This window comes from Pholis gunnellus (assembly GCF_910591455.1).
Source record: "Pholis gunnellus genome assembly, chromosome: 13".
In the NCBI taxonomy this organism is placed as follows: domain Eukaryota; kingdom Metazoa; phylum Chordata; class Actinopteri; order Perciformes; family Pholidae; genus Pholis; species Pholis gunnellus.
Window position 1 is genome coordinate 11046861 of NC_136540.1, and position 12168 is coordinate 11059028.

At 42.6% G+C, this 12168-nt stretch overlaps 2 protein-coding genes across 2 annotated transcripts; both read right to left on the bottom strand.

The window, feature by feature from the left end:
- Positions 1-64: 64 nt before the first annotated feature.
- Positions 65-1721, bottom strand: LOC306705052 (lipocalin). Its single transcript, XM_079171710.1, has 6 exons — positions 1527-1721; positions 910-1049; positions 759-832; positions 557-670; positions 357-458; positions 65-253 (listed from the first exon to the last, which is right to left on the bottom strand). Exons 1-6 carry the CDS (start codon positions 1617-1619, stop codon positions 234-236), a joined length of 543 nt encoding a protein of 180 aa, XP_079027836.1. The 5' UTR covers positions 1620-1721; the 3' UTR covers positions 65-233.
- A 4483-nt stretch (positions 1722-6204) lies between these two features.
- On the bottom strand, positions 6205-9236 carry LOC306704713 (palmitoyltransferase ZDHHC23-A-like; the record flags this gene model as incomplete). Its single annotated transcript, XM_079171206.1, has 4 exons — positions 6205-6478; positions 7178-7345; positions 8206-8838; positions 9118-9236. The coding sequence occupies 4 exons, from the start codon at positions 9234-9236 to the stop codon at positions 6205-6207; spliced, it is 1194 nt and encodes a 397-aa protein (XP_079027332.1).
- Between the last annotated feature and the right edge of the window lie 2932 nt (positions 9237-12168).

Sequence of the window (12168 nt, forward strand, 5' to 3'; positions counted from 1 at the left end):
TTTTCTTGTGGAAGAAACATAGCCGACACACTACTCACTGCAGATCATTTTAATTCTTCAAAGGAAAAGTATTGTGTATTGAAATCAGGCTTTACATGTTTTGTTGCGTTGGTAGCTTTTCTTCATACAACATCTGAGAGAGCAGAGCAGATGAACAGAACTGACTTCATGGCAGTGATCTCGATTGATGTAGAATACTCATCAACGTTGTGACAATGACCGGTGGCAGAACACTAAGCAGCTGGGCACTCCGCTAAAGAGGGATGAAAAGCGCAAAGTAAGGAGGGTAGTGCAAAAACATCTCACTTAATCAGAGGTTGTTTTCAACATAAAACCTCCGTTGATATGAAACGTACCATTTTTGGGAAGGAAAGCAATATTTTCAGGCAGGATGCCGGTCTCCAAGGAGAACTGCCTGAACTTCTCCAGCAGGTCAGCACTGAGGTCCACGGCACGGCCTGTCAGACCACATGATATTAGTGCTGCTACTGCGTGACTGTACTGAAGATTACATTCATAGGACAGAGGGTAGCATCATGGCTGATGAGAACATTACCATATAGTTTGTTGACAACGGTGGGATTACTCCCCTTGCTCTTCATGGTGTGAATGAGCGCGTACTCGTCATACTTCACATCGACCATGCACATGTCATTCATTTTCCCCCAGCCTGACAAAGGGAGGAGGGCGGAAGAGATCATGTGATGGCAGAAATTATTGTTACACGCATGTGTGTGTGTGGGTGCACTCGTGCTCACTTGTGTACGTCAACTTCCCGGGCACATCAGTCTTCTTCGCCAGGTTGTTCAGTCTCCAACAAGAGCCGTCGGAGCTGCAAAAGACAACATTGAAACGTGATGGGCACCGTCGTTTTTAACCTTTCTGTTCTCTCCCTCCTCTCACACTCACTTGAGACTGGCGTAGGAAATGTCCAGGTCCCCGTCAGCAGTTGGGGTCAACATGGCGGTGCCCACCTTCATGCTGGCTCTGCGGTTCACAAACCACTCGGCGTTGGTGGCAAATCCAAGAAGGTACCACTTCCCTGCCACCTGTGGACACACACAAGACAGACGTTAACACCACAGGAACACTCGCGGTGGCCTGAATTCATTAGCGAGTGGCACATTCATGACCAAATGTCTTTTGAAGTGGTCATCCGTCATCACAAACAACTTCACTCAACAGTCCGTTAGTGAACAAGAATGTGATGGCAGGTTTAGAAAAGTTGGCTCTTCATTATTCACACTCGTTGCACAACAAACTCAGGTACACAGCTGTTAAATGCATTTTACAAACTGTCCTGGAGGTACATACAAGTCAAAGTCAAATACTCCTTGTCTTACATATTCTAGCAAATCTTGTGCATGCCATCAAATAACTTCCTTTGACAATGTAACAATCATCGGTCACTTTCTTGCTAAATCCTTTCTTTTCGCCAGATGAGCCGGTTGGGAGCAGGAATTTAACTGGCAGCATGAATCAATATTGTGACCCGAGTCTCATAGTCACCCATGTAGGTGTCTTACCCCCTGTAAATCGAAGTCTGCCTGGGGTACGACCTCAGAAGAAACCGTCAGGGAGCAGAGCAGAGCTCCCAGCAGCGTCAGCGGGAAAGTCATAGCTACTGAGGAGCAGAAGCGATGATGGAGGAGAGCGTGGAGGAAGATCTGTTGTTGAAGTTCTGCTGACAACCCTTTATATAGCGGAGAGTGAGATTACCATTTTCCCTGTCAGCCAGCACACACACGTGCACACCCACAAAAACCCTGGAGCTGGGATGGGTTCAAACAAGTGAAGGTTATGAAAAAACACACATACAGTTTCACAGCCACAAGGTAAGCTTTGCCAGGGCAGAATCCAATCAACCGTGTGAGAGGTGAACACATGACAGTAGACAGAATGCAGCACAAACTATATAACCTGAATAAGAATTTGGGTCGAGATTATATCCCGTCTGTCACATTTCTGAGTTGGACAGTATTTGCTCATGCAGTTTGTGAGCATGAGCTGTAAAAAAAAACGCAGTAAACAAAAGTGGTAAACAAAGCAGTGGCCGCCTTCCAGTGCTTTCTGTGGCAGAGAGCACAGAATCAAATTCATCTGTCAGCAGTTGCGATAGTAAAAAGAAAAACACAGAGACAACACAAATGCCCTTGCAGATTAGTTTTGTATTCATGCATCACCGTGATGTGAATTGAAATGCTTTCCAGGGAAACTTTGGTGTACTATACTTTCCCCTCCTCATGACCTGAACAAACCAAATACCATCAACGTAGTATATTGCTGTTGCTAAACGCGAGAAATAACTGTGTATTATCGTGTCTCTGTTCATTTAATGTGTGTCTAGTTTTTATCTGAGAGTGCCGTATTGACCTCGATGCCGTGGCATAATCTTAAAGTGAACTTTTTGATAAGAAGGATAAAGTCACCCACACTTAGCTGGCCTTCATATCTGTCTAAATAAGTTGCTCTCCCTCAGTCCGAAACTCTGCTGAAGACTGTCGATTGCCCGCTTGCAACAGCGACTCTCAGAAAGACACTCTATTTCTAGGGAAGCTGCTTTGAATGCCTTTGAAGGTCAGTTCTACCCAACTGCAAACTTTGACTGAACATATCATTATTAAATTCATGCTTACCTTGAAAATTGCTGTATTTTATTTAACCAATTTATCATCTACTGCTTCAAGAGTAGCCCAAAATAAAATTTGTATAATAGTACCATAGACTAAAACATATAGTATTATACACTATAATAATAGTATATATTATTCTGAAACGGTCCGTTCTGCACAATGAGTACTTTTGCTTTTGCTTCCCTTTATTGAAGATCTTTCCATGTCTATGTCTTACTGTGACTTTTGTGTGTGAGCTCTCGACTTTCTGCCAGATTTTTCCCCGCCGCACAGATGCAGATGCAGATCCAGTGGTGATGAGGAGGAGATTTATTGGTGCGATAAGTTGCAGCAGTCAGGTGCAGGCCGATACATGCCACAGTACAAAGAGTCCTCCGACCTGCTGTACATACCTTTCCAGTTTAAACAGGTATGCCTTTTGCCCCGAGAAAACAAAATATTATTTATATATATTATATTTCATAAAGAGAGGCTCATACAAACCAGGGCGGCTGCAGGAATCCATACATAGAGCCCATTTACCAGTCATTTGTATATTGTCACAACTAGTGCAGATTCTTAAAACTAATTTAAATTTAGACAATACATTGGTTTATTATTTAAGCATCATGCAGATTTACAAAAGCTCAAATTAAAGGCACAGCGTGTAACATATAAGGGTATATATTAGCAGAAATGGTACGGCCATGTGTCTACAGTCGCTCAGAACTGACAAACCAAACACTGACTCTGGTGAGGGCCTTGTGTGTTTTTTACTGTGGTATCTCCAGCTGCTGTCTGACTTCCACTGCCCCTAAAGTAGTGTCATGAAGTGTGGTTTGGATGGCCTGTTTTGCACTCAGCAGCTCATGTTACCTCGCTCTTGGATACGGAGGAGTGATCAGAGGGGTATTCAGTTGTTTGCAATGTGCAATATTTAGTGATAATGTGATAGGGTGATGATGAGTTCATGCCATGTTGGCAAAATGGGAAAAATTAGAAATCCTTCAGTTATTCCAATGTGGGAGCATTTACACTTTATTTCTAAATTGCTCCCCAACTGCTATTGATTTACACCAAGCCTATAAGCATTTGTGTTTCAATCAGCTCGTTAACAAGTGAAAGGCTGAAAAACAATGTGGCCCCGTCTTGATGAATTGGTTGTATTAGACTTAGAGTCATTACGGGATTTGATGTCACTAACTGCCAGTGATGCAGGCCCCCACTTCACCTGACATTCAATAAATAACTTCCCTTTTAACAGCCTCAACCAATAATAAAAGGGCAAATCCTCACAGAGAAAATATGACTGCATATTTTGTTAACAGCTCGTTGCCCAAAGCAATCACAGCCTCTATCTGTCACAGGATACGTCTGTCCTGTGTGTTCCGAGGCAGGCATGCATACTCACATACAGTACACGATGAAAGTATATACTGTACATTCATTGAGGCCAAGATAAAGAAATGTTTATGAAATGATCAGAAATGAAGTTGGAAGATAAGAATCAGGGCATGAAAATAAAAAATGGCAAAGAAGTATCAAGGACGTGGTTTCAATAAAGTTTATCAATGCGCTGAATCTGTTTTGTTAAGATCGTGAGATTTCTTCTGGATAAAGTTGGAAAGAAAGCAAAGTTCTTGTGCCAAGTTCTTACAGAGGAGCAATAGAAAGCATCCTGACTGAAACTGGATGAGCAGGTCTCAAGACAGCCGGTTCGCCCTGCTGCCATCTGGCAAGAGGTAGAGAAGTATCAGCCTAACGTACCACCAGACTTCAGAGCAGCTTCTTTCCTCAGGCTGTGATACTCCTTAATTCATCCTATAATATAGTTTCTGCGTTTTCTTGTGCAGCAAAGTAGGACTACGAAATGCATTTTGTTCCACAACCTTGTTGTATGATGACATTAAATTAACCTTGTAACCTAAGGAGGGCGCTAGAGGAAAGCCCATAGAGTGACCAAAATAAAAAGAGTGTTTCCTTTGGTTCTTGTCTTGTCTGGAGCAGCATGAATGTGTAAAATGGCATGGTGATGCTAGTGGAGCGGCTTCAACTTGTGAGTGCAACTTAATTCTATAAATGTACACAATTAAGCACTGAATAGGATATCTAGTGAGTCTCAACAAAAGTTATCATTCACAGGGTTACACAGAAATTTAAAAAGAGAGTAAAACTTGTACCAAATGATTTGTTTTAATTTTAATAGATTTTTTGAGTGCGTGATGTTGCGGCACTTCATTCAGAAGCTAATCCTCCTGTTACATAGGACCGGCTGTATTAAGTCAAATGATTGTGGACTTGACAGAGATGTATTATAGGCAGGTAGTAATGTAAAGTATTTAAACTGCTGAAAACAGTTGTACATCTAGACATTGTACACTCCTGAAATCAACAGTGGTTGAGGGAGGATAAAAACAGAGACAGCTTCCTGTTCTTAACGTCGTCAGCACTTGGTGGGGGAAATGTTCAGACCGGCCTGACGGTGGCACCAGACCAGACTCCAGAGCCTCTGCTGTAAACGTAAGGAGTTGATGAACTGAGGGATTCAAATGGAGGAAATGTATTGATTTGAGCAGTTTAATCGATGGCTCCGCCCAAGATGTGCATTAAGAGAACTGATAATGGGAAAAGTGTATTGAGTGAAACACAGGAGAGTACATACACTGCTCCGTTTGCTGTTTATTATGCTATATAAGAGTGAATAGATTTACTTATACACATTAAATGTTATACATTATGGATTGTGGCCTTCAGCTTAATATAAATTAATAATATCTGTAATTGACTATTTACAGAAACAAACCCCGCATGTCTTAAAATGTGCAGGCCGGGACGGTCTAAAAGGAGCACCACTGGCACTATCAGACAGCAACGGACAAAAACCATTACGTTAGAAGAAAATCAATAGCACAGAGCAATGCAGAGGAGAATATTAAATTAATACAGATAACAGTAAAGATGACTGACGCTGCTCCAGGAAGTTACGACTGCACACCACAGGGGTCAGATGCGGGGCTCTATCCGTCTGTGCCAGATGGCCATGCCTGTTTTGTTTTATCGAATGCTGAATGAACAGGTTTGATTACAGTGCTGGGGGGGGCATTACATGGCATTTCTCCCAGTTTGACTCAGAGGATCTCCACAGGGAGGCATCCAAAGGCAGATAGATACCTGAGACACGGGGCCGAGAGCGCGCTGCTGTTCTTCATTTGCTTGACCTTGTTGTTTCTTTCATTGTTTAAATGGCAGGCGGTCAAAAAACTTTGAATTCAGTCAGACAGCTTAAATAGATGATCACATCCTGCAGGTGGAGAAAATATATACAGTAACATGGAAGAGCCTATGGCTGCCTGTATGTTATTTCCTTTAATGAATTGCAATGTCCAATCCCAAAACAATTATCAACGTGTAGTTTTTAAGCAGTCTACATTAGCACAGTTACAATAGATGGTATAAAGAGGCTTGAATGCAAAAAGCATTGGAAAATATCAGCTGATATATCCTAAGTAATACATGAGATGTAATTCTTCAAGCATGCTGTAAACTTTAAACCGTCTGTTATCATGATGTGGATAGAGAGTACAAAGGGAAACTATACTAAGTCGGTGAGGCTGGCGCGAGGAGAAACCGAGGCATCTGCCATGGTGAGGAACTCAACCCAGTTTTGACAGAAGCCACGTGAATACTCTCCGGTGTCGATGACGAGTCCCCACAGGCGGCTCTGGCCTGTTTTGTTCCTCAGAGCCAGCTGAGCCTCCCGCTCCGTCACATTGAAGCTGATATTCAGAACTTGTACCACCAACAGAAAAAGAAGTCCACTCGTGACAATGCTGCTGTACCAAGCACAGGTGAAGCAAAGGGCCATGCTGTTGAGATGAAGAAAGAGTGAATGTAACTTTACAGAAATATAATGTAGGGCCTAATGTTTGAAATGTATTTAAAAGTTGAACAGCTGGCTCCACTTTGGCAGCTGATCACTTTATCTGAATGCTTGTAATACTTCTGTCACGTTGTTATAAACCTACTGTTTAATTTTAGGAACATAGTTTAGGTTGATCCGATAATCAACGTCCACCAATCTACATTTATGGTAAATATGACACAATCCAAGGACTCATTCAGCACTCTATTGTGGTTATATAAATGTTCCTTTATGGTGCCGTTAGATTGTTAATACGGGTGTGCGCGAGAGAGTAAACTATTTCTGACCACAGTGACATTTTTTTTCCAAAGACCAACAAATGTGGATCGAAGCAGAATACTTTGTTCGATAAAAAACATGGAGTGAGTTTTTTGCGAGTGCGATCGCATTGGCATTGAGGTACACACTGGTAGTGCGTTGATATTGTTGCCGCCAGTATTGTTGCAATCATGTGGCGTAAATCCTGTACGATAGAAGATACCTGCAGGTCTAGATGTTGTCCTTTGGGTGGAGCATGTCAGTGTAAATTTTGTATAAACTACAGGTGTTTCAAACAGACAGTAACAAGTTGTTTACTGGATTGAGCGTGTAGCAGGGGATGCTTGCCGTTGTGATGGAGACAGAACATGAATGAGTGCTGTACCTGGACTGACTGTAGACGCCGGGGCAGTAGAGGAGAGCCGTCATTGGATGCTGCCGAGGACAGAGGCTGCATAGCACCACACTGATGCCATATAAAGAGGTCAACAGGAACACAGACAGGGTCAGCAGGAAACTGCGATGGTTTGCCTGTCCAACACAGCTGTTTATCCTACAACACCTCAACGCATACAGACGCAACACAGAGACACAACACAATGTACCAGTTTAGAGATCAAAGCAGCAACACACTGCCTGATAGTGTGGCTATTTACACCTACTGTTGTATGTAAAAGGATGCAATAGCAAGATTTTAAATGTGAAAGACTTTTGTGTTATTCCTGGTCATATTAAAGCAGCTGTTTAGTCTTTGTCCTCCTGGTTGCTCCGAAATGGTGAATCTTTGGGAGCTTGGACCCTGGTTTACCTGCTTACAGGTGTAGTTTATATTTTAAATGTTTTTTTTTTTATAAATGTCAGTTTTCAGTGCGTTGGGAACCACAGTCGATCATCCACATCCATAGTTTTAAGGTTGAAATGTCAGCAAATGTTTTAAAACCTCTCAAAAAATAAAACCAAACATATCTTCAATTACTTTTAATGGCTGATTCGTGGCCATTTTATTGACAAATGTGCTATTTGTTGACCAGAATGAGAGTGTGTGCCTATTTTTAAGAGGTTAAGCTCAGACAAATTCAGGTTGTTAGGGCCAGCGATAGGTTTGGACCTGGTATTAGAAGTGTGCCCTGTAAAAAGTGCAACTGAATTTGTTAATGTTTGTGTAATCAAATGGTCTAATGTTTCATTTAAACCCGCCCTAGTTTCTCTGCGTGGAAGAAAACAGGAGAAAAGTTGAGCTTTTGCTAAAGATATAACCATTGTTGTGTAATTACAGGCCAGCTATCTAATCAACCTTCAATATTCATTTTCATGACCTGTTGTGAATGCACAATACAGAAAAAGTATCAATGACTTAGAAGTGATTCACTGGCCACGCAAGGAATATAAATACATATGTTGTGTCCAACCCACCAGATACAGTGGTGGTCCAGACGCTGGACACATGATCCACAGGTTCGGCAGTGTCCGGCCCGCGGGGGGCGCATTATTTTGCACACAGGACAGGTGCTCCATTTTGCTGTCAGGGCCTCCTTAGTTGTCTGCAACTCTGCTGCGATCCCTGAGGATGCTGCTGATTGGATGGATCCATTATGTTGTGCGGAGTCCTTGTTAGCCTCCTGACAGTGACCGTGTGCTTCATGCTGGGAGGTGGCCACCACTCCTGGGCCCCTCTTGGTGTGAATAAGACAGACTACGGTGAGAATCACCCCAGCGGTCACAGTGCACTGCTGCAGCTGGCTGACGTCTCCACGAGGTAAAATCTCTGTGATGAAGAGGTAATACATGTAGAACAGGGAGAAGAGGGCGAGGGTGAGGAAGAAGAGGGTGCGCCTCTTCTTCCTGTGCGTGGCGTAGTAGTACCACAGCACCAGGCAGGGCAGAGCCGTCAGGATGATGATACCCAGCAGGTAGTGCAGCGCTGCAACCCGCAGCAGCAGAGGTAGCAACACCAGGACCGGGATCATAGAGATCTCTAGTTTGTCAACGATGGCCCCGCGTACAGGAGACTGACATCCACCTTTAGGGGGTCTGTCTTTCAGCCACCTGTGTAGGGGACAGTGGTCATCAAGTCATGACTACAAACATTTGTAATCATGAATGTCAGTAATTGTTATTATTGTCATTTTTCAATACACTATCATGTATGAACTGCTTTTTTAAATTTAAGATTTAGTTGTAATGGCATAATAAAGATTAGATTTTTTAATTTTTTTTCAGTCTCTTAAGAGAGATACTGAACTTTTCTAGGCTTATTTCACTTTCCAGCACAGTACTTCAGTATATTTCCCTGAGTACTGACCCTTTTTCTTTAGCCCTTCATACCTGTTAAAGGCTTCATCCAGATCTTCACAGTCACAGCAACATCCGTACTGGTCCATATCACACTCACAGCAACACATAGGATCATCTGGCTCTGGAGGCTTTAACTTCTCCCATTTCATAATGGCTTGCTAAAGATGACTTTGACGTTTATAAGCTGTCATTTCAACACAAAAGGCCGTCAATTTAAACTCCGTACTCTTGAATAATAAACTACACATTGACAGAACATTGATGAAGGGAAAATGTTGAGAATGTGTAACTTACTGCTGCATATGAACAAGTATAACCATGCCACAACGAATAGCAATCCTCAGAACAAACATGCTTTTATTGATTTCTATATGTTCTTATTTCTTATATTCTGCAGTTAGTATCTAAACAAACACACACACACACACACACATACACACACACAACTCACAATACAGTATTATACGGGTTATAGCTACTTTTACTGGACTCGACCTGTTACTTACTACAAGACCTTCTGTTTATTATAGAAATTAATGAAGTACAAAATCAGAGGATTCTCAGTCCCCAAGAGCTTCTAATGTAATTTGTTGAAACAAGGCCACAGTGTCCACAGAGACACACTTTCTGGGTCAGCAAACCCAAGTCCTCAAGATGTACTTGAGTTATTGTCTGTGTGAGTTATTATTTCATTTTGTCATACAGAGCCTGATCAGGATCTTTGTAGAAATGAACTGAATAAATATTAAAAATAGGAAGACAAAATATACACTTCAGTCAACTTTTGATTGTTTGTCTTATAGTTTCCTAATATAACAGTTTTTTGTACGACTAAATATCAGACTGTTTCGCTAGTAATGATCACAATTACTTATTAAATGTTATAGTTGTGTTTAATAGGAAAATCCACCTTTACAAAGCCAAGAAGAAATATTTTCTCCCTTAACTTACCTTTAGTCTCCGCAACAAAAAACCCCAAAACCATCAACACACGTGGGCTGGAAAAGTCCGATTTACTCTCTCCAGGTAACAGTTATGGGATCTTCTGCAAACGATGAAGAGGAACATGATTAAAAGAGGACCCCTTGTCAACACGCTCCTTCTGTAAATGACTGAGGGGAGAAAACAGCAGCCTACTTTCTCATCAGTCATTTGTGTTGAAAAAGGAAATTGGCACATTTCTGCTGCGGTGACACCGTATCAGTGCAGCGAGATGGTTTTCATTTCTTGGATTCCCTCGGTGGAAATGTCCCAACAGAAGGCAACTTGAACTCCTCCTCCTGAAAAGTTCACTTTCCCCAAGACTATCATGTCATTAAGTAGTTCACCAGTCGTAGCCTACTTCTTACCAGCTTCTATCAGTTACTATTTGAAGTCAGAATACATGGCATGCTTGGTAAATATCGGTGCTGCCTCAACTGGTGGAGGAAGGCGGAGAGCCAGGAGCCTTCTCTCTCTCTCTCTGCACAGCTGACGGGCTATGTTGAGGTGTTCAAAAGCTGTAACGACAGACTTGACAATCCACACTGAGCTGGACCAGAGCGTGTGTGGGAGAAACATGACGGGCACTCAAGAGATGAAAGAGTGAGCGATGATCCAGAGGGCCGCCCCACCCTCTGGGATCACATTTCCTCCCACTGGCAACCCGACCTCGCTGCTCACACACGGGAAACTCTTGAAGAGTGTGTGTGTGTGTGTGTGTGTGTGTGTGTGTGTGTGTGTGTGTGTGTGTGTGTGTGATCAGAGGGGTTTCTTTACATTACACTATTCGTGTGATATTTGTGACAACACTGGATAGTAACAGTGACAATGTGATAAGTGATCTCTGCAGGGAAGTTTTCTTCCCCCCCCCCCCCCCCCCCCCCCCCCCCCCTGCAGATTGTTAGAGCACAGGGTCGGGTACAACTGAGCAAGGGTCAGGAATTTAGATTTAAATTCCTGACCCTGAACACTTGAGCAGAGAGCTTGTATTCAGTGAGTGTACCGTGCGGCTTCATATGTCTTTTTTGCTTCATTACACACAACAGTTGGTTAGCTGATTTTAGGGAAGCCCGTAAAAAATGGAAGCAAAATGGAAAGAAATGCAGCTTCTTGAAAATGATCAGTCAGACGTGACAGCTCAGATAATTGGGAAAGCACACATGCAGGAGGTTGCAAGAGTATTAGAGACATTATAGTCAATGAATACATAGAGGAGAATTTTCTTATTCTATTTAACTTTCAGTTCTGTAAATATACACACTGCCCGTCGGTCAGTCACTATAAACTGAACAGAGAGACAAAGAGAGGCAGGTGCATTGTAAGCTATAGGCGGATTAATCCTGAGACCACAGAAGTCTCTTAATGTCCACTAGTGGGAGTCTGGATGGACTGAATCAATGCAGGGAAAAAAAGATGCTGCTCTTGCTCTTGTGGGTTATGCGTCCATTAGTCTGGATGGAGGCCGGAACCCAAGATAGCGTCTCTAATCTATTTTGGAGGAATTAATGCTGTGAGTCAGGCTGAACTAAGAGTACATGCTGAAGATTACACATCGGCAAATGACAACAGACGCCAACGAGTGGATGTAGGGAACAAGGGGAAATGTATCTTGCTGTCATGTTTGATGAAACTGGTCCTTGTCTCTGCTCTTTCCTGTGCGCGTCATCCTCCACATGTTTTAGTAGAGTGACATTACTTGACTTTTTAAAGGCCTTCTCAGTTAGTTTCTTTCTTGGGATTTCATGAACACCCAACTTTCTGCTGAAGTTCAAGCAGTTCGGGTTATTTCAGAATAGATTGTTATATTTTTGGTTTTGATTTAGAGTGGACGGGACTTGTTGTAAACATAGACTCTATATAAGAAGTGGCCGTCGCCGTTGCGACATCACCCATCGGTTGTGTGGTTTTAGAGCCTCAAGTTTGGCTGTCTGGCCATCGCCATCTTGGTTTTTTTGCAACCAGTGAATGGAAGTGTTTGGAATGCGAAGGAGTGACGTAGAGACGCCGTACACGGCTCTGGTAGTGAACTGTCAATCACGAGGTAGCCCCGCCCTAAGCATATCCTGCTATATTGTCTACTTTACTCTAAATAGGACCATA

What these genes read in the sequence shown, in the direction of transcription:
- LOC306705052 (XM_079171710.1), bottom strand. Translation starts at nt 1,619, where the DNA reads ATGACTTTCCCGCTGACGCTGCTGGGAGCTCTGCTCTGCTCCCTGACG. An exon ending in CAGACTTCGATTTACAGGGG is followed by an intron (nt 1,050 to 1,526) that starts GTAAGACACCTA and finishes GTGTGTCCACAG; the next exon opens with GTGGCAGGGAAGTGGTACCT. An exon ending in TGCTTTCCTTCCCAAAAATG is followed by an intron (nt 254 to 356) that starts GTACGTTTCATA and finishes ATCCCTCTTTAG; the next exon opens with CGGAGTGCCCAGCTGCTTAG.